The 24,979-nt window shown below is 43.5% G+C and overlaps 1 protein-coding gene across 1 annotated transcript; it reads right to left on the bottom strand.

Moving 5' to 3' along the window:
• Window positions 1–1,858: 1,858 nt before the first annotated feature.
• samd1b (sterile alpha motif domain containing 1b) lies at window positions 1,859–18,419 on the bottom strand (the record flags this gene model as incomplete). Its single annotated transcript, XM_083764445.1, has 7 exons — window positions 17,067–18,419; window positions 15,596–15,806; window positions 14,974–15,107; window positions 14,139–14,187; window positions 5,204–5,321; window positions 2,289–2,403; window positions 1,859–1,999 (listed from the first exon to the last, which is right to left on the bottom strand). The coding sequence occupies exons 1-7, from the start codon at window positions 18,360–18,362 to the stop codon at window positions 1,859–1,861; spliced, it is 2,064 nt and encodes a 687-aa protein (XP_083620571.1). The 5' UTR covers window positions 18,363–18,419.
• Between the last annotated feature and the right edge of the window lie 6,560 nt (window positions 18,420–24,979).

Genomic DNA, 24,979 nt, shown 5'->3' on the forward strand with positions numbered 1-24,979 from the left:
TAATGGCAGACCATAAAGTTGGAGTAGAGACAAGCCTGAGGTAATACATTTGGGGCATAATAATACAACAGAAGACAGAAGATAGAGCCTTCATCTTTAGAAAGATGAAACTGAGTACATAAGAAACAATATTTCAGGATGGTGTGAGTAGGTAAGAAATGCTCCAGCCTTCGATTATTTGATCAAAGTTTAGATAGTGTGCACTCCTATACTGTCAGACGAACCTTGCATAACAAATAAAATAGTTACAGGACTTCACTTCAGCCTGTTTGCATCTCAAGAAGTAAGTTGATGGTTATGTTGATACTGTACGTAACGTATGTTCACAACTTCAGTCTAGTCCAGTTTGCTGGTGTGTTGGATCCCTGGTGGTATTTCTTAACCACCATTCTTAGTCAAACGGTTGAGTTACAACTGTACTTGGACAACATTTATTTGTCTAGTCTACAAAATCTACAAGCTCAACGGCTATTTTTAACGAATGTTCCCCAAAAATAGGGATGTTGTTAAACACGCCTATCTAAAGCTTACTTTTTTAAGTTTGCATTGCAAAGGGGACAGAGGTAATCGTTGGTACCTCTTCGGTATGGAAACTACTAACAAAAAACAAATTGCACATTTATTAACCACTTAGTATATGCTTTGCTGTAGGCCTACCTCAAACTGTGAAAATATTTTCAAAGAATGTTTGCTTATTTCCGTCTAACGTGACGTGACGTGCACATAATAGGCTTGGTAGTGTTTATGCAGTTACGCCTAATTTGTACTTAACCAATTTTCAGCGGTTGAATTTTTTATTTTCCGTCAGTGTCATAATCATGCCACAAAGCATAGATTCAGCTTAACTGCTACACACAGATGTCTCACACTACTACTGCTCTAGCAGCTTAAGGCTTATAGGGGCGGTAACGAACACTGTGTTGCTTTGGCCAACGATCATGAATTAAAAAAGTAGGTCATTATTCACACAAATAAATTGGAATGTGGTACAATGTTCAACACATCCGTTCCCCCCGGACACACACAAATTCACACGCATGCCCCCACCTACATAAACAAACAAACACATACAGAATTATACTTTGTTGTGTCGCTCACAAAACATTACAGATGTAAAATCTAAAATCTGAGGCGAGGAAAAAAAAGTTAACCAAAAAAAAGGCGAGCGACAGCTTTGTGCAATGAAGTATAAATTCGCTTAAACATGTCAAAGGACAACACAACATTAAAAAATAAAAAATAATACATTTTGCACAGTTTACCCCCAAAGGTTCAAAGTGCAGGGCCATGATTGTATTTAAAAAAAAAACGTCATGACTGTCTTATGTTATATAGACATTGTGAGGCATCGAGTTTCATATTTATATGATTTTGTCATTAGACACTTAAGCCTGACATCATACAACACTGCGCAACACTGGTGTGTGTAGCGATAGCCTATAAATTAAGCATATATAGGCTATTTTGGAGAATTTCCACCTGTAACAACAAGCCCAAAATAGAGATGCCAGGTTCAATGTGTTAATATCTCTCCTTTCCTCACTCCTATGTGCTACCATCCATATTTCCATCCACGTACAGTACAATATCCAAAGAGTCCGTTTTCAATCTACAAAGACCAGGGCAGTTGTGGAAAGAGGAATGGAGTTGTGTGTGTATATTTGTGTGATGATTTGATCAAATGAGATGTCAAGCATTTACCCTGCATGCATTTGTAACACTTGCTCTAGTTGCATGTAAGTATATTTTCGAATGGTCTTGCGTGTGCGTGTGTGACTGTGTGTGTGTGTGTGCGTGTGTGCGTGTGTGCGTGTGTGTTAAGTGTTTGCACGCGCGAGAGAGAGAGAGACCAGTAAGGTCAGGAGTCATCGTCAAAATGTGTTTTCTGCAGAACCTTTACATGTCGCTCATAGATCTTGAGGGCGGGTCCGAGTCTGATTGACAGGCCAGTCAGAACATCATTACGTTGCATCAGGAGGAGAGACTTGCCATCAATTTCCTTTTGGACACACACACACACACACACACACACACACACACACACACACACACACACACACACACACACACACACACACACACACACACACACACACACACACACACACACACACACACACACACACACACGATCAAAAACACAGTAGCATTACAGACACCTCATCTCATATTACTAGCCCATTTGGACAGTCAAGCGTGTGCACAACTGCACATAAACAATAGTTTGGACAAGTATGTTCTGTCTATCTAACACCCTCTTGTGGTTGTCTGAGGTAGTGCATGCCTACCTGGGTCCTGAAGGCAACAGCCTGCTCTGGGAAACCTGCCACTGTGAAGTAACTGACCACGTCTGACACCGTCCAGTCCACTGGGTTTTCACTGCCCCCCTCGCACTTCACACGTCTAGAGAGAGAGAGAGAGAGAGAGGTTTACACTGCCCCTCTCGCACTTCACACGTCTAGAGAGAGAGAGAGAGAGAGGTTTACACTGCCCTCTCGCACTTCACACATCTAGAGAGAGAGAGAGAGAGAGAGAGAGAGAGAGGTTTACACTGCCCCCCTCGCACTTCACACGTCTAGAGAGAGAGAGAGAGAGAGAGGTTTACACTGCCCCTCTCGCACTTCACACGTCTAGAGAGAGAGAGAGAGAGAGAGAGAGAGAGGTTTACACTGCCCCCCTCGCACTTCACATGTCTAGAGAGAGAGAGAGAGAGAGGTTTACACTGCCCCCCTCGCACTTCACACATCTAGAGAGAGAGAGAGAGAGAGAGAGAGAGAGAGAGAGAGAGAGGTTTACACTGCCCCCCTCGCACTTCACATGTCTAGAGAGAGAGAGAGAGAGAGGTTTACACTGCCCCCCTCGCACTTCACACATCTAGAGAGAGAGAGAGAGAGAGAGAGAGAGAGAGAGAGAGAGAGAGAGAGGTTTACACTGCCCCCCTCGCACTTCACATGTCTAGAGAGAGAGAGAGAGAGGTTTACACTGCCCGCCTCGCACTTCACACGTCTAGAGAGAGAGAGAGAGAGAGAGGTTTACACTGCCCGCCTCGCACTTCACACGTCTAGAGAGAGAGAGAGAGAGAGAGAGAGAGAGGGGTTTACACTGCCCCCCTCGCACTTCACACGTCTCTAGAGAGACAGAGAGAGACCATCTGCCCACTGTACCAAGACATCAGTACAGTGGGCACTGATGTCATATACTTCCCACAGATTACAATCACCCAAGGAGAGTTTGAAAACATGACTAATGAGTAAAAAAAACTCACATATCTGTTAGGTGAAGTACAACAATGTGCAAACACAGCAGGAAGATTTGTGAGCTGCTGTGATAGGAGAAGGATGACAAATGGAATACAAGCACCTTAAGGAATACAAATCATTGTGTGTGCACTGTTTATACCCTACACTGTTTACACTTTACAGCAAATGACCGCAGTACATAGAAATACTGATATATAAATAGAGCAATTAAATTTAATTCAATTACATTTGAATAAATTGCTGCTACTGCTCTGTTTACACCTTTATTTTATTCCTATTTGAAAAGGTGAAAAGAAGCAGCTTGGACTCCTCATGCATTGAGGGAGGCATGAGATCAGTTAGTCTGTTGCTCTTCCCATGTGGCAGAGGGAGTGTAGCGCCCAGGATTACATTAGACAATTGACACTGGGTCTAAAAAAATGGGTTACAAAAATCGTGGGATAAATAATTAAGAATTAAGGATCCTTAAATTGATGTATTGAGCCGTGGAGGGGGGGGGGGGGGTAACTGTATCGGGATAAAACTTTATTTGTATAGCACCTTTCATGGAGTACATGAAATGCAGCTCAAAGTGCTTTACAGAGAAATGGAGAAAAAAAACATTAAAAAACAAGAGCATATAGGAACAAAGGGACACAGAGAGACAGATACAGACTCGGTGCGCTACAGCCGGGCACCGGTCTAGTTTGTAATAAGTAATTAGTTATTTTTTCCACTTTTTGAGTGGTGCAACCACTCCAAGGAACAGCAATGTCCGTGTTCACCTATGTACCTATGTGTCCGCCATATGCAGAGCCGAAGAGTTTGATCAATCCTCAAGGGGGCCCCCCCCCCCCCCCCCCCCCCCCGCAGCCCCGCCTCCCCGCACCCCCCGCACCCTCCCCCCGTCCGTCCCGTCCCGTCCCGTCCCCCCCGCAGCCCCGCCTCCCCGCACCCCGCCCCCCCCCCCCGCTGCAGCGCGGAAACAAATAAGTTGTTTTCGCTGGTACTTTTAAAGCAGCTTCTATAGGCCAATGTCCAAGCCAAGGTGAGGACTTTCAGGACTATATTATTATTATTATGAGAGAGAGAGAGAGAGAGAGAGAGAGAGAGAGAGAGAGAGAGAGAGAGAGAGAGAGAGAGGGAGAGGGAGATATAGAGAGATACGGAGGGAGAGAGAGAGAGATCATAGGCGGCGGGTGCATTTTACCTTTGGGTAGGCTACAGAATTCGTTGGGGGGGGGGGACTGCCGCCGCCGCGGATTTATTTATTTATTTATTTCCCAAATGGTCTAAAAATGAGTTATTTAGCATACTTTTACCAATGAATTAGCCTATACACAGACAGCGACTGATCAGCCTATTTTGGACGATATGGGTCTTTTCTCGAGTCAGTGTGTAGTCTCACTAGTCTGTGTAGGGTTAGGTCTCTTTGGTGAATTATTGATCAGTGTTATTATGTCACGACTCAAGAACAACTACAAAAGAAACCCGATTAGCATTTGAATACTTTTTAACACCTCTTGGACGGCCGGTGTCTCTCAAGACAGACTGTTGCCTCGAGGAACAGGGGAGGCGCTGTTTTCCCGAATATTTGACGATGGGATTCTCAGATTGCCGGCGGAGAGGTCCAAAATGTTCGGAATTCCCAGAAAATATGTAATGTAAATGTAAAATGTCCACGAAAATCTTCATGGGGGCCTAAAGGGGCCCTGGGAGTCTTCATGGGGGCTGTGGCCCCGTGGCCCCCACACAGACTCTACGTCGTTGGCCATATGTGTTGGTTAATGAGCACCAGTATATGACTATGAGTACCAGTAGGGGCGCTGTTGTGCCAGAAACAGAGAGAGGAATAGTGCTGCACTGTTGCCTGCTAATGAGAGAGAGAGAGAGAGAGAGAGAGGTGGAGGGGTGGAAGTAAGGATATCAAGGACAGAATAAGTCATTCTGTGTGGTTCACTCACATTCCTCTGTTGACTTCTCCGTTCATCCCTCGCTCTTCTGCAGGGCCAGAGTCCCTCGGGGAGGCAGTGGGGGTTAGTAGACAGGAGGAAACCCCAACTTCTGCTTTACACTGCACACCTATAGGAGACAACCAGGAAGCTCTTTTCAGACACATGCACGTGACGTGTTAATACTGCATGCGTATACGTGAGACACACGCAGAACATCGAGAGAGAAATCACTTACAGGGGAACACTTTGTCCCCTGAGCATCAATGGTCCCCACATCAAGAGTTTCCTTTTGAGAGAGCTTTAGTGATGTTCTGTAATAACTTTTGAAAGATCAAATGCTCTCAGGCAAGATGCCAACCGTACCACTACTAAGGTTTGTTAGACACATTTTGAACGTGTTTTTCTGAAAGTCAACAATTGTTCTACAATTTACAATTTAGGCATTTAGCAGACGCACTTAATCCAGAGTGATTTACAGTGAGCAAGAACTTTTGTTTTTGTTTAATGTAAGTCGGTAATACATCGTAATACATTAAATACATAAAAATAGTCTTCAAGAATCATACGTAAGCTAAGAAACTAACAGTGGAATATCTATATAATGAAACTATGCGTATACACTATAGAGTAAATTATATCTAATTTACATAAATTGATCCCTTTGCATATGCATGTAAGGTCGTCGAGGCTAGGGCAAGTGCAAGATGGAGTCTGAAGAGGTGGGGTTTCAGACTACGGCAGAAGATTGGGAGTGAGTCTGCAGTTCTGATTGCAATGGGAAGAGACATTTGTGAGACAGTAGACACTAGACTAGACTAGAACTAAGATGAGAGAACATATTACTCCAGTTTTGGCATCACTGCACTGGCTTCCGGTTGTTTTTAGGATTGATTTTAAAATTCTTTTACTTGTCTATAAAGCTCTCAATGGTCTCGCACCTTCCTACCTACATGACTGCCTGCCTAAATATGTCCCAAACCGCCCCCTAAAGTCTTCCACTGCTGGCCTGCTCGCTTTGCCTAAAAAAATGGCAACTAAAAAATACGGGGAAGCAGCTTTTTGCTTCTACGGGCCGTCGGCATGGAACAAGCTCCCACTGTACCTTCGTCAGGCAGCCTCTGTAGACATGTTTAAAGTTCAGCTCAAGACCCACTTCTACAACATTGCTTTTAATTGATCTTTTATTTTTTTATTTTTTTGTTATTCATGTCCTCACTGTATTGCATTACTGCTTGTTTTTTGTCGTTGCCTTGCTTTTCTTTTATTCTCCATTGTTCTGTAAAGCACTTTGAGCTGCATTTCATGTCATGAAAGGTGCTATACAAATAAAGTTTTATTATTATTATTATTATTAGACAGACTGTCTACTCATTACTCTGCACCAATGTCTTAGGGTTCTGGTTCTGATGTTTCTATCTGCCAGCACTAAGAAAAGAAATATCCACTACAACCATAGACTGTAAAAAATATGGACAAAGCGTTCCCCGGGTCTAACATGAACGTAAAATGAAGCCTGTAATAATATGCTAATTCCTGATGTAAGTCGCCATCTTTGGTACCAGCTGGCCATTGGCTGGCTCCGTTTTGTATACCAGCTGGTCATTGGCTGCCCAGACAACGAGGCGGGACTTCCCCCCTTCTTCTCCGTTGGTTTTTATTTTGACTCGAGTGGGAGGGGAATCCCGATCATAGACTGTAATGGTAGCCACGCCCCTCAGAACATACGCGATGGTTTTTTTTCTTTATGGTCATTTTTTTAATTAATGGGACCATAATTTTCCAAAAAGAATATTATGACATTAGAAATGAGACTTTAAACTAGTGACTGGAAGAAGAAAGTATTCATGACCATGTTTATTAAGGTAATACAGTCTAGGTGAAGTTGGGCCAAAATACATGGGCCTCTATGGAGCTATGGGGCTTTTTGGGTCCGGTCCAGCGCCACAACAGGCCATTATATGAACTACCGATTTCAAATGAGGCTTCACGAAATATCTGGCTGACTGCCCCCCTGACTACAACCCCTTCCCCTTCCAAGCCAAATACAAATACAAACTCGATAGCAAATGTATCGAGACGGGGTATCAATACGTTTTGGGCATATATATCCTGTTATCGAGCATAGCAGTCCATGGCGTCATGTTTAAACAATAAAGTCAAGAGACGATCAAGAAGTACATCTAATCACCCACACCCATGATGGCACAAACACGTCTGTCTAAAAGTGTATTGATACCTGCCTACCAGCTCTGTTTACACAGGTAAAATAATTACGCTTTTAAAGTCGGTAGACACATTTACCAGTTTCTTCAATATTATTTTCCAAAAGTAAAAAGGTCACTTGCCTTCCGTCTGTTAGAAAAGTACTGTATTTGAAGGCCCTAGTCAAATGTAGTGCAAGTGATATTTTTTGGTTAAATGAATATGCATTTTCTGTTTATAAAGAGCTGAAGATTTTATAATAATGATTACAGTACTATTCATAATTATATAAATCCATTTCCACTTATTGCATCTTTTAGATTGTCGGCAACAAACTCACAGTCACTCACAACCGGCCAATAAAAAATAAGTTACCGGTTCTGTCTTTCCACAAAATATTAGAAAACACTCAATAGTGGGCTCGATAAAAGCCCAGATCAATAGGCAGGATCTATAAGGTGCTCATTATCAATACAAATTAACGAGCTCCATCCCTAGTTTGGGATGGAGCTCGCCACCCCCGCTGGACCCCCTCGAAAACGAGATGATACATCTCAAGGGGATATCCTTTCTCAATAAATGTTCATACATACCAGGGAGCGTAAAAACATATAGGCATGACAAATATCTACAGCAGGGCAGGTAAGAAACTGGGAGCACATGGGAGTAAACTCACCACCGATAGCCATGCCACTGTCTACAAGTTACAGGTCCAGGTCAGTGTCACGGAATACGCCTCGCTCAGTTGGATGAGTGAGCCACACATATTAGCATGCTTGACAACATCCAAAACATCCAATAACTAGAGTGGACGAGGACACTGCCTGTACAAAATACTTCATCTGCAGCCTTATCTACTGAAGACAGGTTTTTGCTGCTAGTCCTGTACAAAATGCATAACCTGCTGCACTTCCCCACGGACCTCCAGGCAATGCTCTCTCCACCATGCACCAGACGGCAAACCATGCACAAATAGTGCTAGACCACTTTTCCCCAATTTTATGGGTCACAAGTCACGACTCGAGTAAAAATCCAAATTTATTTTCCTACATTTAAAAAAGATTTTTATTTTTGAGTGGTGCAACCACTCCTACAACCAGCAATGTCCATGTACACCTATGTGGCCATGAGCACGAGTATATGACTATAGGGTACCAGTAGGGGGCGCCAGAAACAGAGAGAGGGATAGTGCTGCAATGTTGCCTGCTATTGAGAGAGAGAGAGAGAGAGAGAGAGAGAGAGAGAGAGAGAGAGAGAGAGAGGGGGGTTTACACTGCCCCCCTCGCACTTCACACGTCTCTAGAGAGACAGAGAGAGACCACTGTACCAAGACATCAGTACAGTGGGCACTGATGTCATATACTTCCCACAGATTACAATCACCCAAGGAGAGTTTGAAAACATGACTAATGAGTAAAAAAAGTGTGGGGGGGGGGGGGCTGCACCACTCAGTTCACACGGGTGTGATTTTTTATTAAAGAATAAATAAAATAATGGTATACAACAAAATTCCATGAAAACATAAATAATTAAAGCGCAAATAACATGCATTTTAAAACTGCTTTTAATATTTAATAATCATATTGTCTATGTCCCTCAAAGTTATTTCTAATGGTTTGAGCCTCAATCACCACTCTGATATAACCAGGCCTTGTCAATTCTTTCTGGACTTTGAAAGCAGTTTTAGCTGCAGTACCACACTGTCCTGAGGTGGAGAGGGTGCTGATATGCAGATTATTTAATATTTGAGTCATTATAATACTCATGCTAGATAAAACCAGGCTTGTTTCCATTCCATGCCAGCTTGGAAAATCAACAATGGTGGACATTGTAAACAAAGTGGAAATGCAAATTTGCAACTGAAGACTGAAGAAATGGAGGAATTATACAAAGTAGGGTGACATTGATGACATCACGATGAGGCCAAAATCAGTCGAGCTGTTTCTGAGAGCAATTTCCATTAAAACACCCATATGACATGAAGGCCTGATTGTTCAAAATTGGTTATTTGTGGGGATAGAAAACACACATGGGAGCCCCAAAAACACAAAAGAAATTGAAAAAGTTGAATTTTATGTTATAGGTCCTTTAAGAAGTAGTGGAAATAGGCAATCTCAGAGCCTTGGATATAGACAGAGTTACGCAAACTGCGTTCACTTCATGGGGCCAGTCCAATGGCGGCTCTCCTACTTCTAATGAGCATGGGGACAACCAACTGGGACAAGTCCTGGACCGGAAGTAGGCATAAATGCATTGGACCCAGACAACAGCCCAGCTTTAATGATCTTAGAATCCCTTTATTTTAGATTGTTTTGTAGTAATAGTACAACATAAACATTAAAGAGACTTTAGTTATTAATGTACAATACTTTAAAACAGTTGTCATGTTGCACACATGATTAAAATTGCTCTTACAACAGCTCTGACAACAATGTATTTCCAACTCCAGCTTGTCTCACTCAGTTCAGGCTGCATGAACAGCTCTCGAGCACTCGGTTTCTGCCCTCTCTATATCCTAACTGTACAGAAGCTTTCTATACAATGCTCTTCAAGGTATGGAACAGCCTACCAGAGCATGTCATTGGATGCATCACAGACCATCATGGTCTTCAGGCCTTCAATGCAGAGCTCCTAGACTGTGTCTAATAAAATATTTGATTCCGAGCTGCGCTAGTGAATCTGGCGTCAAGTACAAAAGTATACAAAATACGGACCAGTATGCCTAACTGAATGTCATCTATATATAAATTAATAATTGTCTACTCAAAAAAGAACTGGGTAGAGATAATTGAGAGAGGAAGGTAGCCAGAGGAAAGATTTGACATTGGAGATGCGCATGAAAGAAAGATGAAAGAAGCAGGACTGCACAACTGCTTTATCCGAGGTGAGATAGGTGTGTGTGTGTGTGTGTGTGTGTGTGTGTGTGTGTGTGTGTGTGTGTGTGTGTGTGTGTGTGTGTGTGTGTGTGTGTGTGTGTGTGTGTGTGTGTGTGTGTGTAAATTGAATCAATGTTCACTTCTGGGGGGGTCCCTGGCACAAATCTTCCGATGGGGGTCCACAGCCATACATATCATTTTGGGGGTTCCTTGGCACTAAAGTTTGAGAACTATATACTGAAGGCATTGGTATCACAATTAGACAACTGGAAGCACCTGCCACCAGTGACTTAGCCCATGGCACTGCTCTGATTCACTCCCCACTGCAATCTTGAGTTGACCAAAAAACTAATGCTAATAAATAGATTTCATGGATTTAATTTGGGCAGAGTGAAAAATATGTCTTAGTCACTCTCATGACATGCACTTCCTTCAGAATGACTCATTAAAAATAGAATTTAAAGAAAGAAAAATAACCAAAAGTGACTGGATATGTCAGCCAAAATGGAAGAGAAAAGAAAGGAGAGGAGCTAGGCAAGTCCCACATAGGACCATTCTAACCACTCTCCTCAACTAAAAACGACTAAACTAAAAGTCACATGAGTGTAACTGTAACAGGACAATGAGGACATGCCACTGTTCTGTGCTGCATTGACTGACTGAGTGAGAATTTGAGAAAGCAGGAGTGAGGTACTGGAAGGCTTTTATAGGGGTGTTGGGCGGGGCAACACCTGCAATCAGGAATGAACAGCAGGTGTGCAGCCTAATAAGGAGCACAAGCTAGTTAACCAGATTTTAACCCTTAGCATGATCTGTCAGTTGCAATGTTTACAAGTTTCAAAGGGTTAGTTTTGTATTTGTTTCGCCGGCTTGGAGTATACTATAGCACTGAACCACATACACTAAGAAAGGCCTTTCAAAGACGCATCTGATGCCATGACTTGTACAACAACAAGGGCCAACAAAGGCCACAAATCACATGGTCAGAACGTGACCAAAAGTCATATTTCTCTGCGTAACACTACTAACCATAGGGTTAGCTTATTTAAAATGAAAGGTCTGAAACACGTGCTTCTAAAGGTGCAAGAGACATATTTCTCTGACGTTTGGTTCAAGAGATAATGGTCTTTGTTTAATGTTAAAACCTATTTATCCCAATGGGATTTCCTTTTTTCAATGTCCACAAGTCTCAGAAACTGTTGTCTGTGAACACCCTTTATATTGGGAATTTTGGCCTCTGACCACTAGAAAAAAAACTGCCTGTAGTTCCGTCCAAGAGGGAGCGGATAAACATGTTTTTAAAACAAACATTGAACTAAAAACAAACATTAAACATGTATATATGTATATAGGAAGGGCTAGCGCCCCTCAAAAATCACACCAGTGTGAAGTGAGGGGCGATGTTATCATTATACATCATCATACATCATCTCACTTTTGTTTTGTTTACACAATGGTTGTGTTTACACAAACACTCCAAACTGTCCATCCATTGTCAATGGCATTCAATGTTTGTGTTTGCACAAACACTCAAAACTGGCCATTCATTGTCAGTGGCATTCAATTGTGTTAGGACAAGGTTTGTGTTTACACGCAATCCTGCCACTTCTGTTACATGAGTCAATAATATCACTATGGGCCCAGGCGGTGGCGTAACCGTCTGGGCACCCGACTGGTAATCCAGTCACAGTGTGCCGCGGGTTCGACTCCCGAGCCCGACACGGCCTTTACTGCATGTCATCCCCCCCATCTCTCTCCCGTTTCCTGTCAGCCTACTGTCTGTCCCTTCAAAAAACCAATAAAAGGCGTAAGCCGCAAAAACAAATCTTAAAAAAAATATATATATATATCACTATGAAGTGACGTTGGTGTTCTCATCAGAATCACTCAACCATCATGAAGATGTAGCAGAAATGTAAACTCTCCCCGCAGGCACACTGTCGCGCGTTGACGCGCACGTCCCCTGCTGCGCGCAGCTTAAAAACCGGGTTTTTAGACAGCTGGTGGATGGAAAAGAAGCTCCACCTCCGCGCCCAACGGACGCGGAGGAGAGCGCGTCCGTAAAGCTGTCCGCCGCGTCAGTGTGCCTCCGCTGTCTGAGGTCTTATTTATAAATGGGCAAACATTTGCACACGTCAGTAAACTACAATAAGGGAGCAGAAAAAAGAAGCAGCAGTGCTTCGTGGGTCCTTACATAATAAAAAACAGTAACAGGTGCTCTTTGGAGGTTTTTTGTTGGCTGAGCAGGGTTGATTTTGACAGCAAATTTTGATTTAGTTTTAGTCATAGTCTTGAGTAAAATGTAATTTTGTTTTAGTCGTCTGAAATGTTTTAGTGCTAGTCTAGTTTTAGTCGACTAAATATAGCAAATTTTTAGTTGACTAAATCTACAGTTGACAAATGTGTTTTGGCGGTGCCTTGATGGTGTCGCAATGGCTGATTTTACACTTGTTGTAAATAGATCTACAAACTGAGCTTGAAGATCCGCTATTTTCAGAGCGCAACACCCGAGGTGCAACCAAACATAAAATGACTTGTCTTTTAGTTCTACTGGATCTCTTCTCCACTAGTCCCTCCCTAACATTTTAGTCTAGATTATATTTGTTGACGAAATTGTATACACAGTACTGTATACACTTAGTATTATAGTCATCATATAGCCTCATTTTTATTTTGTTTTTAGTTTGTCCGTGAAAAAAGGTAGTAGAGTAACATTTCGTCGACAAAATCAAACACTGTGGCTGAGTAGCCTGTTGTTGAGGGGACTCGAGAAGTCACTATGAACATTTAGACCAGGGAATACTGTTGCTTTAAGAGTGACTATCCAGAATGTTTCTTTTTAGAGTTGCTTTATATGAATAGAGACGGCACCCAGAGGAAACCCTGAGGCGAAATGGACATAGTGGCCGAAATTGGTATTGCATCATGGACCCAAACACATGAACGCGCTGGTCCGTTGACTATCATTGTGCATGTTCACGACGGCAGCACGTTCGTGCACGTTCGTGCACGTTCAACGGCAGCGCGTTCATGTGTTTGGGGCAAATCCACCCCAGAATGCACTCTGTTCCTACCCGGAAAGAGGAGTGAAATCGCCTCATGCGCTTTTGAGCAACTTAATGCAAGTGGATGGAAGGAGAGCTCGGATGCCATCTCTATTCATATATACTCTAAGGTTCCACCTGGGGAAATGCTTGGTGATTAACAAACATGAGGGACAGGTGCAATGTGGGTTATAGATGCAATATGTTTGGGAATGCCTAACAATTGCCTGTGATGTGTTTCAGTAAGGATTGGGCTGGACCATGTCAGGATAGCAGGGGGTTTAAGATGTGCTGTTGTGATTGCTTAATTATGTTGTAGTGTGAAGGACTTATAACTTGTATAGTTCATGTAGTTCACAGAAACTATTCCTATGTATTTATTGTATGCTTATGTATGTATTTATGGTATCTTCTCATTAGAAGACACCCCTGTAAATGGTATAGTCCATTCTCATTATCTCCAGCTGGGTATAAAAGGCTGCCATTTTGCCAGTGAACTGAAGTCTGTGCTGGGAGTAGAGAGCTTCCTGTATTTGTGCCAGTTGCTAATGCTCGTTTGGTGACTAAACATACCATTGGTTAACCTTTACCAATGCCTCTGTACTGTTTCTTCAGCCACTAACATGGTCATTCTTACACTATGAGAGAAAGAACTCTGTGAATTTGTTGCATGGGTGGGAGGTTTCATATATAAATGCACAACCGTGTGTGTGTGTGTGTGTGTGTGTGTGTGTGCGTGCGACACACACACACACACACACACACACACACACACACACACACACACAATTACGAAGAAACTAAATGGAAAACAGATCTTACTGTTGAAGCCTGAGGAAGTGTGGTTCCTTCTGTTACACTCCAGATTCTCCTGTGGGGAGGGCAGATCATAGAGCATAATGATGGCGTGAGACATGAACTTCCTTCCATGAACTTCAAATTCAATCCTTCATTACAAACTTTTACATTTTAACTGCTATATATGTTATGAATGAAATAGGATAGGGCAGGCATAAATGAGCTTTGAGCTTCAGCCCATTTTCGATCAACCAGAAAACATTATAGTACCGGTAGAAAACTAGAAAAGTGCACTCCTCTGAGCACAGATCTACGCTGCCAGGCCGGGTTGCCTACCTAGGTCATGGAGTGCAGCCGTCACGAGGAATCTGCAGGGTGAAATTGTTTGTACGAGAGACGTTGCTACTATTCGTGCTATGGGCAGAAATTAAAGGGCTTTTGCATTGGATTCTACATTGAAGGTATGCTGTTTTGTTAAGAAATAATGTGATTACGGGCAGAGTGAGTGGAATGAATAGACTCTAACCTACTTCTGGTCCTCCTAAAGAGGCGGCACCTATATGTCTCACAGATGTGGGAAGTAAACCGGAGATGGCGGGTCTTGGCTTTCCTATGTCTTGGTTACTAAGGAACCAAGTATTCCATATCTCTCTCTCTCATTTGCATCCTCTCTCCTTCAGAATGACCAATTATGGAATCTACGGTAGAATCTTTTGAGTCTATTATATACCCTTTGCCTGATAATGGCTCTCCTTCATTCAAGAATGGTTAATGCAACAATTTTCTTTACATTCGTCACCGTGCAAGAGGCAATTACAGGCAGGCGAGACACACATGTTCCCACAGGACACGGGCTTACCTGCGTTTCCATGTGCAGCTGTTCAGGAGTGATGGTGCTCCGTTGTGGTTGGGCGTCCTTACAGTGTGGCACAGGGGCTCCCTGGGCTGATGGGGATACCACTGACCTGGTGAGAGGACCCAGTCCTGAGACGCCTGGGACGCAGTCAGCACAGAGAGGGAGAGGGAGGAAGGTGAGATTGATTGATTGATTTATTGAATGAATACTTTATTAGATATAAATGCAAGTCATACACTTGGGCTAAAAGAATATAACACAAAAAGGTCCTGAAGACTTGTTTCCTTTGCGATCCTATGTCCAATTCATCAACATAGCATTAAAAATAACACTGACAAGAAACAACTCCTCAAGACACTATAGGTAATTAGACATACACACTTGTTCCTCATTTTTATTCAAATAGCCACATCTAAGGCTTTATTTCTTCTATTCATCATTCGTTTAATTTTATCTTTGTATTCAGGACACATACAGGAATGTGTGCTTGCTTGCGTACCTGCGTGCACACACACGTGCGCCCGCCCACACTCACGCCCGCACGCACGCACTCACACACACACACACACACACACACACACACACACACACACACACACACACACACACACACACACACACACACCTTCTTCATAGTGGTGCTGCTGATGTTGGGGGCTCTCCTGCTTTGATGTGGTCTGGATCGCAGGATCATCTGTGCCTTCATTACGGAGACCTGGTTCGGTTGCCATGGCTACCGGGGCTCGCCCTCCTTCCTCATCACAACTCTGGGGATCCTCTTCCTCGTTCCCTTCCTGGTCTTCCTCTCCGCTGTCTGTTTCCATTGGCTCACTCTCCTGGTTAGACAGTGGTGGCGGGATGCTTGTAACGTTAATTATGTCCAGTACAATACAAGAAGGGATTTTTCTCTCTCTGGACCAGTATGCCTAACTGAATGTCATCTGAATGCACCATTAAGTTCTATATTCAAATTGATTACAGTCATCAGGTAAAAAAAAGTGCAGATGCTTTCATAGACCTTCAAATGGAATATATATATATATATATATATATATATATATATATATATATATATATATATATATATATATATACACACACACACACGCGCGCGCGCGTGCGCACCCTTTAATAGGTAGAAAGGTAGGCAACCCTAGCCTACACCCACAGCGCAGAGGGAGGAGAGTGCGCTGTCAAAAAATGACACAAAGGATTCATAAGGCACGAAACGGGAGAGAGGCGGGGATAAAGAGAAAGAACATAGAAGTAACCCATGGGCCTATCCTATCCCTGTCCCCGCGTCGGGGAAAAAACAAAAACAAAAAAACAGGGAGCTCCGTGCTCCTGCTGCAAACAAAATGCATTACCGCGACCAATTTAGTGAGCCAGCTCTCTGCCGACTCTTCTCGGTCTGCGCTCTCGGCTCCCCGCCCGAGCACGTCCTAAGTTTATATCTAGAACAGAAGACACCGCCTACTGGAGCGATATATAGCCCATGGGCCTCGACATTCTTTGCTCAAGCCAAAAGTTCAAGCTAAACATAATAATTAAGAAAAATAGAATATAATAGAATATAATAAATAATAATAAATAAACGGCACAGCAAAGAATGAACGTTAGTTAGTTCTCGGGACATAGCTAGAACGATGCGCGCATATACACTGCGTGTGTGTTTTTTCCTTCTTTTTTTCCCACCGGAGAAGCGAAGCATGCAGCGATCAAGCGCTCGCCGCTGTAGCCTACATAGTTCAGATATGGTTCCAGTGAGCAGTCAGTATATCCGCACCAGATGCCGCACATTCCGTGTCGTGGGGCGACAATGGAATGCAATGTCAAATACAAATGTTATGGTAAAACGGTGATGATAGCCTAACAATATTTCGTGTCATGTCTCCAGATAGCCTACTTTCCCGTTTGAATTTCCCTGCTTCGTGGACAAAGACAAAAGAATATGCACTGCGTGCGTGTAAGATTTCTTTCTTTTTTAAAATAACGAATGACCATTCATTCATAGACAGACAAGCAGGCAGCCTTTAATTGCTGTGTGCGCTCACTGCGCTGCACAATCGGTACGTGACGTGTTGTTCATGTTATACCTTTTTCACCATATGCCTGTCCTGCAGTGCGCTCTTTAGAAGTCTGTCAGCGGACGCATTCTTGTGAATCGGCTCTTCCACAACCATCCCCCTCTGTGGAAGAGTGATGTTCCCGCATCGCGTCCTGCGCAGCCTGCCCCTCGCCACCTCCCTCTCCAGCACCACCTTGACTCTGCCCCGGGTCAGCTTCTCCCCCGACAGCCGCTCCTGGCTGCTCAAATAGCCCAAAATCTCCTTCAGTCCAAACGGCTTCGTTTGGCCCCTGGCGGCGGCGGACAAACTGCGAACAGACGCCACCAGTCTGTCGCCCAGCAGGTCAGAGTTGGCGTGGCCCCCCGCCGCTCTGGTACACTGCCCTCCTCCTCCGACACGGAGTTTGGGGTTGTTGGGGGTCTGCTTGTGCCTCTGAGGAGGGAGATCGTTGTTGCTTTCGCCCCCAGCAGGGCAAGTTTTCCTCTCCGCGTCCTCATCCACGGCGATGCCGCTGTCCTCCTCCTCCTCCTCCTCCTCCTCCTCTTTCGCGCCGGACATGCCTGGCCCCGTCCCCCCGCCGGCACGAATCGCATCGTCGACTTGGCTTGGTGTTTTTTCGTCGGCGTCAACGCTGTCGCGGTGCGCGCCTGTTCTACGAGCAGCACCTCCACCACCACGGCCGGGGGATGGACAGTCACAGTCATGCTGCTGTCCTAATCCCTTGTCTCTGCAACAACATGCACTTGCTTTCTCCTCCCCACAGCCGCTCCTCCCGACAGCGGCGCAGCCCGCTGTTGCGCCACTACTACCAAGAACAATGTTTCCGCTCGATCCGCTGCACGGACTGGAGCTGGAAGAGGAGGATTGTTTTTTCCCCGCGCTGATGCTGGCTGGTGTTTGTGGCCGGGGGTCCGGGCTGGGCTCCTCCGAGTCCTCCTCTCCCCCCTCCTGGTCAGTGAAGCTGTGCGCACTGTTGTCGCCGTTGTTGTTCAAATTGTTGTGTTTGGTCCGCTCCCTCGCCGCTGCCTCCACCGCGCTGCTGCTGCTGCTGCTGTTACCAGCGGCCGTAGTAAAGTCGCTTTTCTTTCTGCTTTTTCGCTGCACCTTCGCCGCGTTTCGATACGAAATCGATCCCTTGTAGCTAACTTTGAGCACAGTCTGATCTTGGATCAGTTTCTCCAGCTCTGTCCTGGTTCGGTCCGGGTCCGACCCGTGTCGTCTTCGGACCATTCGACAAATCCTCTCGAGGTCCGGACGGGCTTTTCTGGAGCGAAGAGAATCGATTGTCTCAAGGATCCACTCCCGGTACTTGGGTTCGGACATCTTCTTCTGTGTGTGTTGGTATACGGATGGGTTTGGCCGAGTGCGTCTTTTTTGTTGTTTCAGAAGTGACGCTGCCTGAGTGAGAGCTCAGAGCCAGAGTCAGTGAAGCCCCTACCGGCTGAAGAATGAGAACGGAAGCCAGGCTGGGTTGGTTTGTACGCTTGCGTTCGTTCGTTCGTTCACTTCGTTGGCCACATTGTGCGCTTAAGGTGGACCGAAGATGGCGCCCGGGTCTCCGTAGACGCAAACGGCATTTAAGGTGGAATTGGCCCGTTTTTGCGCATCGGCCCTGCTCTTTGTTTGCAGCCAAGTATCGTTTATAAAATCATAATAGTTTAAAACAGTAGCCTAAAGTCCAAACAAGTAGCCTAGCCTACGAAGCGAGCGCAAATCTAGAGCTACGTATCAACGTGAGTGAGAAATATTGTGATTTTGATTTAGCCAGGGTGCCCGCCTGGTCAACAGATGCCTGGCCCCAGTTTACCAAGTCGCCGCGGCGAAAATTCTTCATCAATGTCTTCATCGTTATGCTAACATGCTGTCTTCATCAATGTAGTATGTCAAACTCACGATGTTATAGTTAATTTCCAAAGTGATCAAATTATTTTGTGCAATTAAATGGTCAGCTAGATAATGATAAAAAGGTGCAAGTATGTGAATATACCAATGAGAAGTAGGCCTAGTACCATTTCAGGATATGTTTGTTTACTAATTTATTACATTGTTTCGGTACGTCGGTGTTTAAACTTTTAGCATTCCTGCTCTCTCTATAGAGAAACACTATAGAACAATATAGTGAAGTTAACTCTAAAACAACTATCATCTAAATCGCGGCGAGTGGGTAAACTGGCGAGTTCTCCGGATACCCAACAGACAGCCCCGTGTCGCATAGCCGTTCGGTTCGGTCATCACTTACATGAATGATGCTCATATTGCTAAATATGATATTACATACATTAGCCTATAGCTATATAATATATATATATATATCGGCCGTGTTTTATTGAGAATGTCCAATAGCTTCCCTTCGCGCAGTGCAGAGAGGGGAGGGTAACTAACAGCTGGGTTTACTTTACACTAGTCTCTCAAGACAGACTGTTGCCTCGCGTCAAAATTTCGTCAAATTTCGAGGAACAACAGGGGAGGCGCTGTTTTCCCGAATATTTGACGATGGGATTCTCAGATTGACTTTACACTGACTGATCTACCGTAGCCCAAACATTTAGATTCTCGTAGAGGGTTTTTTGTCTCCACCAGCCGAAGGCATGGGGGAGAGTATGTTTTGCACTCCGTCCGTCCGTGTGTCCGTCCGTCCGTGTGTCCGTGAGCAGCTAATCTCGGCCACCGTTAACCCGGTCGATGCCAAATTTTGCACACACACTCCCTGGATGCCAACCATGAACCTCTGCCCCAAACTTTCCAGAACGGCCTGTTATAGCGCCACCAGGAGGCCGCTTTGTGCAAAAAAAGTTTTTGCACAGTACACCTACAGATTTTGTCCAACAATCACGCAAATTGGTACACAGTCTCTCTAGAGCCATTCAACCAAACCGGTCTTTCAGATTTCTCAGACTCCATCCTGATTGGTTAAGATTGGCTTCCAAAATTCACAGGAGTGCTCAGTTTCAAACAAAATGCTGCAAATCATGAACACATCGCGTGATTTCCGTGAAATTGTGCACCCACATTCCCACTAGGCCGAGGACAAAATGCCACATGAACAATTTCAACTCAGCCTCAAGGTGGCGCTATAACTGGCCCAAAAGTGTTTTTACCTCTAACTGCACGGATCTGTGGATAACTTTGTATGCCAACTCCCTAGAGGCCAAGGAAAAACCTTTGCCTGGAATTTTTCACATCTGCTCTTTATAGCGCCACCAGGAGGCCGACATATGTAAAACACATTTTCTATTATTACTCCTTCACATTTTATCCAAATTTCACGCAAATCGGTACACATGATCTCCATAGTCATGTGATCAAGACAGGTTTGTTTGATTTCTCATATTCCATCCTGATTGGCCACGATTGGCTCCTACAGTTTTCAGGAGTAGCAAAATGGCCACAACTCCTCAACGCAGCGTCCGATTGTGATGAAACTGTGCATGCATATTCCCACTAGGCTGAGGAAGAATCCTGGTGGAGACCTGTGCCGATTGGCACTTTATCTAGTTTCGATTCTGGATTCGCCAGAATCGAAAAAAAACCTCTACGAGAATCTAAATGTTTGGGCTAGATCTACCGTAATTTCCCTAAAAACATGACAACACGTGTACCAGCTTTGGGCTAATTTGTGACTGCATCAAGAGGAACTCAACTGAGGAAGTGTGTATAGGTATAGGCTATCACTAGCTGGAATACTGGAGTAGACACAGCATGATGTTATGTGTTCTCCTTGAAATACATGTAGTTTATAAAACAGTGCAATTCTAATAGGCCTACTATAGGCTACTGATAGCCTACAACATGAAATTGCAAAACTGTTGGGCAAGTTCTTGTAGACTCTACAATAACTCCTGTATTAAACTGTTTAGTTCTCTCAATCTTGCATAACTTGATTTTGAAAACATCTGACATCCTTTGAGGCTTTAAACTATTCCATCTCTCTGAGCAACAGTGATTTGACTTCTCTCCATCCATAATCAAATTGACTGTTGTGTTGTGTGATGAGAATTTAGTGGGTATTATTCACTAAAGAATAAAAGAAATTGGTGAATGAGAGGTGGAATGCATTGAGAGCTGCAGTGGCGATAGGGAATATTATATTGAGATTATATCAGTTTTGAAAATTGCAGATCTACAAGCTCAATGCAGCAAATTGGAGTAAAGACTCATCAACATCAACCCGAGGCACGTATGGCAGAAGCTGGAGCACACAGCAAACCCAACACCCACCTTTCCAGATGACTTCAACACCTTCTCTGCCAGGTTTGACCCCTCAGCTAGACCCTCTGGCATATATGGGGCACCTGATGGAGGGGAAAGGAACTGGTCGGAATAACGTGTTCCTTCCACACGCTACGTCCGGCCGGGGAAACTCTCCCCTGTCAGGTGAAAAGAAGCAGCTTGGACTCCTCATGCATAGAAGGAAGCATGAGGTCAGTCCCCTGCCCCCCCCAGGTTGACAGAGGAAGTGTAGCACCCAGGATTACATTAGATAATTGACACTGGGTGAAAAAATGGGTTAAAATTGTGGGATAAAATATTTTAAAGAAAATGGCATGGTTTGGCTCCTCACTGGCGAGCACCCCTACACCCACGCACACACACAGCTGTCCCCACCAGCTTTAAAACCAGCATCTCCAAGCAGAAGGTGAGCGGCCTAATGACTGGCGCCCCATATAGCCCTCACTGCTCACTCCCATGCATAGTCAGCAAGTGCGCATGGTTAAATAACTCATATTGCCCATGCTTCCCGCCACCCTCAACCCCCTGCAGTTTGCTTAGCAAACAGAAGCACATAATATGCCCATGTCCGGCTCACAGCCCTTTCTGAGGGCAGTCGCACTTACCTGAGGTTAGGGTTAGGTTTAGGCTGTCAATCACAGCAACCCAATCAACCCACTGGATATTTCTGTTCATATTAGGGGTGGGCTAAAACAAAAACATTTTTTTTTGCAAACATTTTTTTTGTAACAAAATGCCTCAAATCATATCAAATCAAATCAAATCATATATATAATAGACATCCAAGGCATAAGAAGAAATGGCACCCTTTTCACATTGGCCTATTATAGCACCACCAGGAGGCCACAACCTGACCTACCCTGGTGGAGACCTGTGCTTTATCTAGTTTATAATTGTTTTAAAATGTTCTAAAAAATAAATAGTAAAAAGAATAACAATAAACACACCCATGGGCTTTTTTTTCCTTTTTTACTGGACCATTCTCAGGGATGCCTGAACCAAAGGAGTTCCCATCTCCATTATGTTTTTTTAATAATATTGTTTTATATAATAAGTAGTAATAACGTTTTTCACCCGTCACTGTTTAGTGGATGGTTTGACAAAAGTTAAGTTTAGTGTTCAAGGGTTAAGAATCGTAATATAAATCGAACCGGCACCCCAGATATCAATATCGAATAATGAGGTATGTCTATCATCCCATCCCTAGTTCACGGTATGAAGCCTACTGTATGTGGTCGCAATGCTTCATTTTAAAATAAAATATTAAAATAATTTCAGTTTGAATGCTGTATACTATACAGCATTCAAACTGAAATTATTATGATTTAGCATAATAGTACATTTAATCTCATACCTATACAGTGTATAGGTATATGAGGGAAAAAAAATACTATTATGCTAAATACATGATTACCCATCCAGGACAAGTGTAAATTAAGTTCTAAACTATAACTTGACTTGCATTTTTCAATAGCTTTCATGGCAAGAGAAATACAACATATGTATATATATATATATATATATATATATATATATGTGTGTATATATATATATGGTATATGTATTTCTTATACTATAGCGCTTTGCAATCATATTTCCAAAGTGAGTGCTATACTCAAACCTTGGCATTGTTGCGGAAGCACCATTCATTTCTATATAGGTACATATAAATTGTAATATATTTTCAAATGTAATGCAGTAGATAAGAATAAACTATCGATTTGGTTGATCCCTGACACGGCTGTGGAGTACGATGTTTATAACAGGCCTGGGTGGCCATAACTCCATCATCCCTGATGATGCCACGTGATGTCACGAGGCATGACCATATATACTATATATAATTGTTAATAATTAAAGTAGCTGTATAGACTTCTTCATTATATATAAACAAGTAAACAACTGACTGACGGGAAATGCACGTAATTGCGACCGCATTTTACCCCTGTCATTTGATAATTTGCACCACATATGACAACTTCAAGTAACAATCACACTTGCATCATATTCCTTTGCAGGCCTCTGTAAAGCAGGTAGGATGTGCATACTAAACTAATAGGCTATATGAATAACTGTAGTACAGGTGTTTTCCAGAAGGTGGCATACCCATTTCCTGTTCTGGTTCCAAAGCCCATGTTTGAACCATACATATAAACACCTACAGTATGTGAAGGTGTGTTTCTGACTTAAGTGCTAATAGCATTTAATCTTGATAAGAGTAAATTCCCACTTCTATTGTTTTTTTAAATAAGCCATTTTTGTGTGATCCAAAATCACATTTGTACATTTGCTTGTTGTCAATCAATCAATCAATCAATCAATCACTGTAAATCAAGCTGCAACGTTTTAGCAATGTTCTCAATTGGGTTAAAATGCAGAGATTGTGGTAAAACAATATCCATCCAGTACACAGTCAAATTCGCCGAGCAGTCACCGGCAAAGCCGCGCGCACAAAGCAGGCCCATGACAACCGGCACTCACTGCACGAACACTCTGCCCCCCAAAAACGACCACACCATCTGTCGCCAGGACCACGGAATGGCACAACCAGTGGAACAGCATGGGTAGCCAGACAACCCAATGGACAGAGAGAGGCATCACCCCAGAGGAATGTCTCGCGACTGGCCATGACCAACCTTGGGCCGTCTGGAAAACCTTGAACCGTCTGCGGGTCAGCGAATGACGCTGCAAGGCATCCATGAAAAAATTGAATCTAACTTTTTCTGATGCATGTGTGTGTGGCGAACCACAAACAATGGACCACATCATGACATGTATCTCTGCTCCACAATGTACTGGAGATGACCTGGCCGAACCAAATGCCGCTGCACTCGCCTGCGCCAACCACTGGAAAGACGTGATATAGAGGATGGCCAGACACGAAGAAGACAGTCAAATTTGGAGTGTTCATATACATACTCAGAGTTACATTTAAACTCAGTTAGTAATGCAACATTTTATGGGGATTGCTGCTGCTTCAGAAACACCACACTCATGTAGTCCATAGCAAAATGATCCAAAACATCTGAACATCACCAAACTCCATTCAACGTAAAGAAAGAGCATGTTAAAAAATATATACTCCACAAGTATCACAACAATAGATTATTTGGATTGGAAGCAGCTTTATACTGAACATGAGTCAAAATGACCAAAGAGCAATATTAATCATGACTTTAACTTGTTCCGCAACAACGGGTACCAAGTTAATACTTCAACAAAAGATAACAATCCTTTTAATGAAAAAGATTATCAAAGATATATGTATATATATGTACAATTATCTCTTAGGCTTAAGGCTTAAGAGTAATTTAGCTCAATCCTTCCATTTTGTATAACTTATTATAACTGCCCTTTGACTTAAAATTGTGCAAATAATTCTGGAGGGCTTAAAAAGCTTAAAAAGGTTAAGTTAAAATGAAAACATGAACACAAAACCTATGGGAAAGCAATTAGACCTCAAGGTGCAAATGGTGGCTAATTCTAAGAGTTGTATTTATTTTTTCTTATGTTAAGATGGTGGAGAGATGGGCAGATGTGTGTGTGTGTGTGTGTGTGTGTGTGTGTGTGTGTGTGTGTGTGTGTGTGTGCGCGCGTGCGTGTCGTCTGCGTGTGTGTGTGCGTCTGTGTGTGTGTGTGTGTGTGTGTGTGTGTGTGTGTGTGTGTGTGTGTGTGTGTGTGACATGCCATGGCAACAGGTGGGTAAGGGA

Source organism: Protomyctophum parallelum (genome assembly GCF_964188405.1).
Source record: "Protomyctophum parallelum genome assembly, chromosome: 5".
NCBI lineage: Eukaryota > Metazoa > Chordata > Actinopteri > Myctophiformes > Myctophidae > Protomyctophum > Protomyctophum parallelum.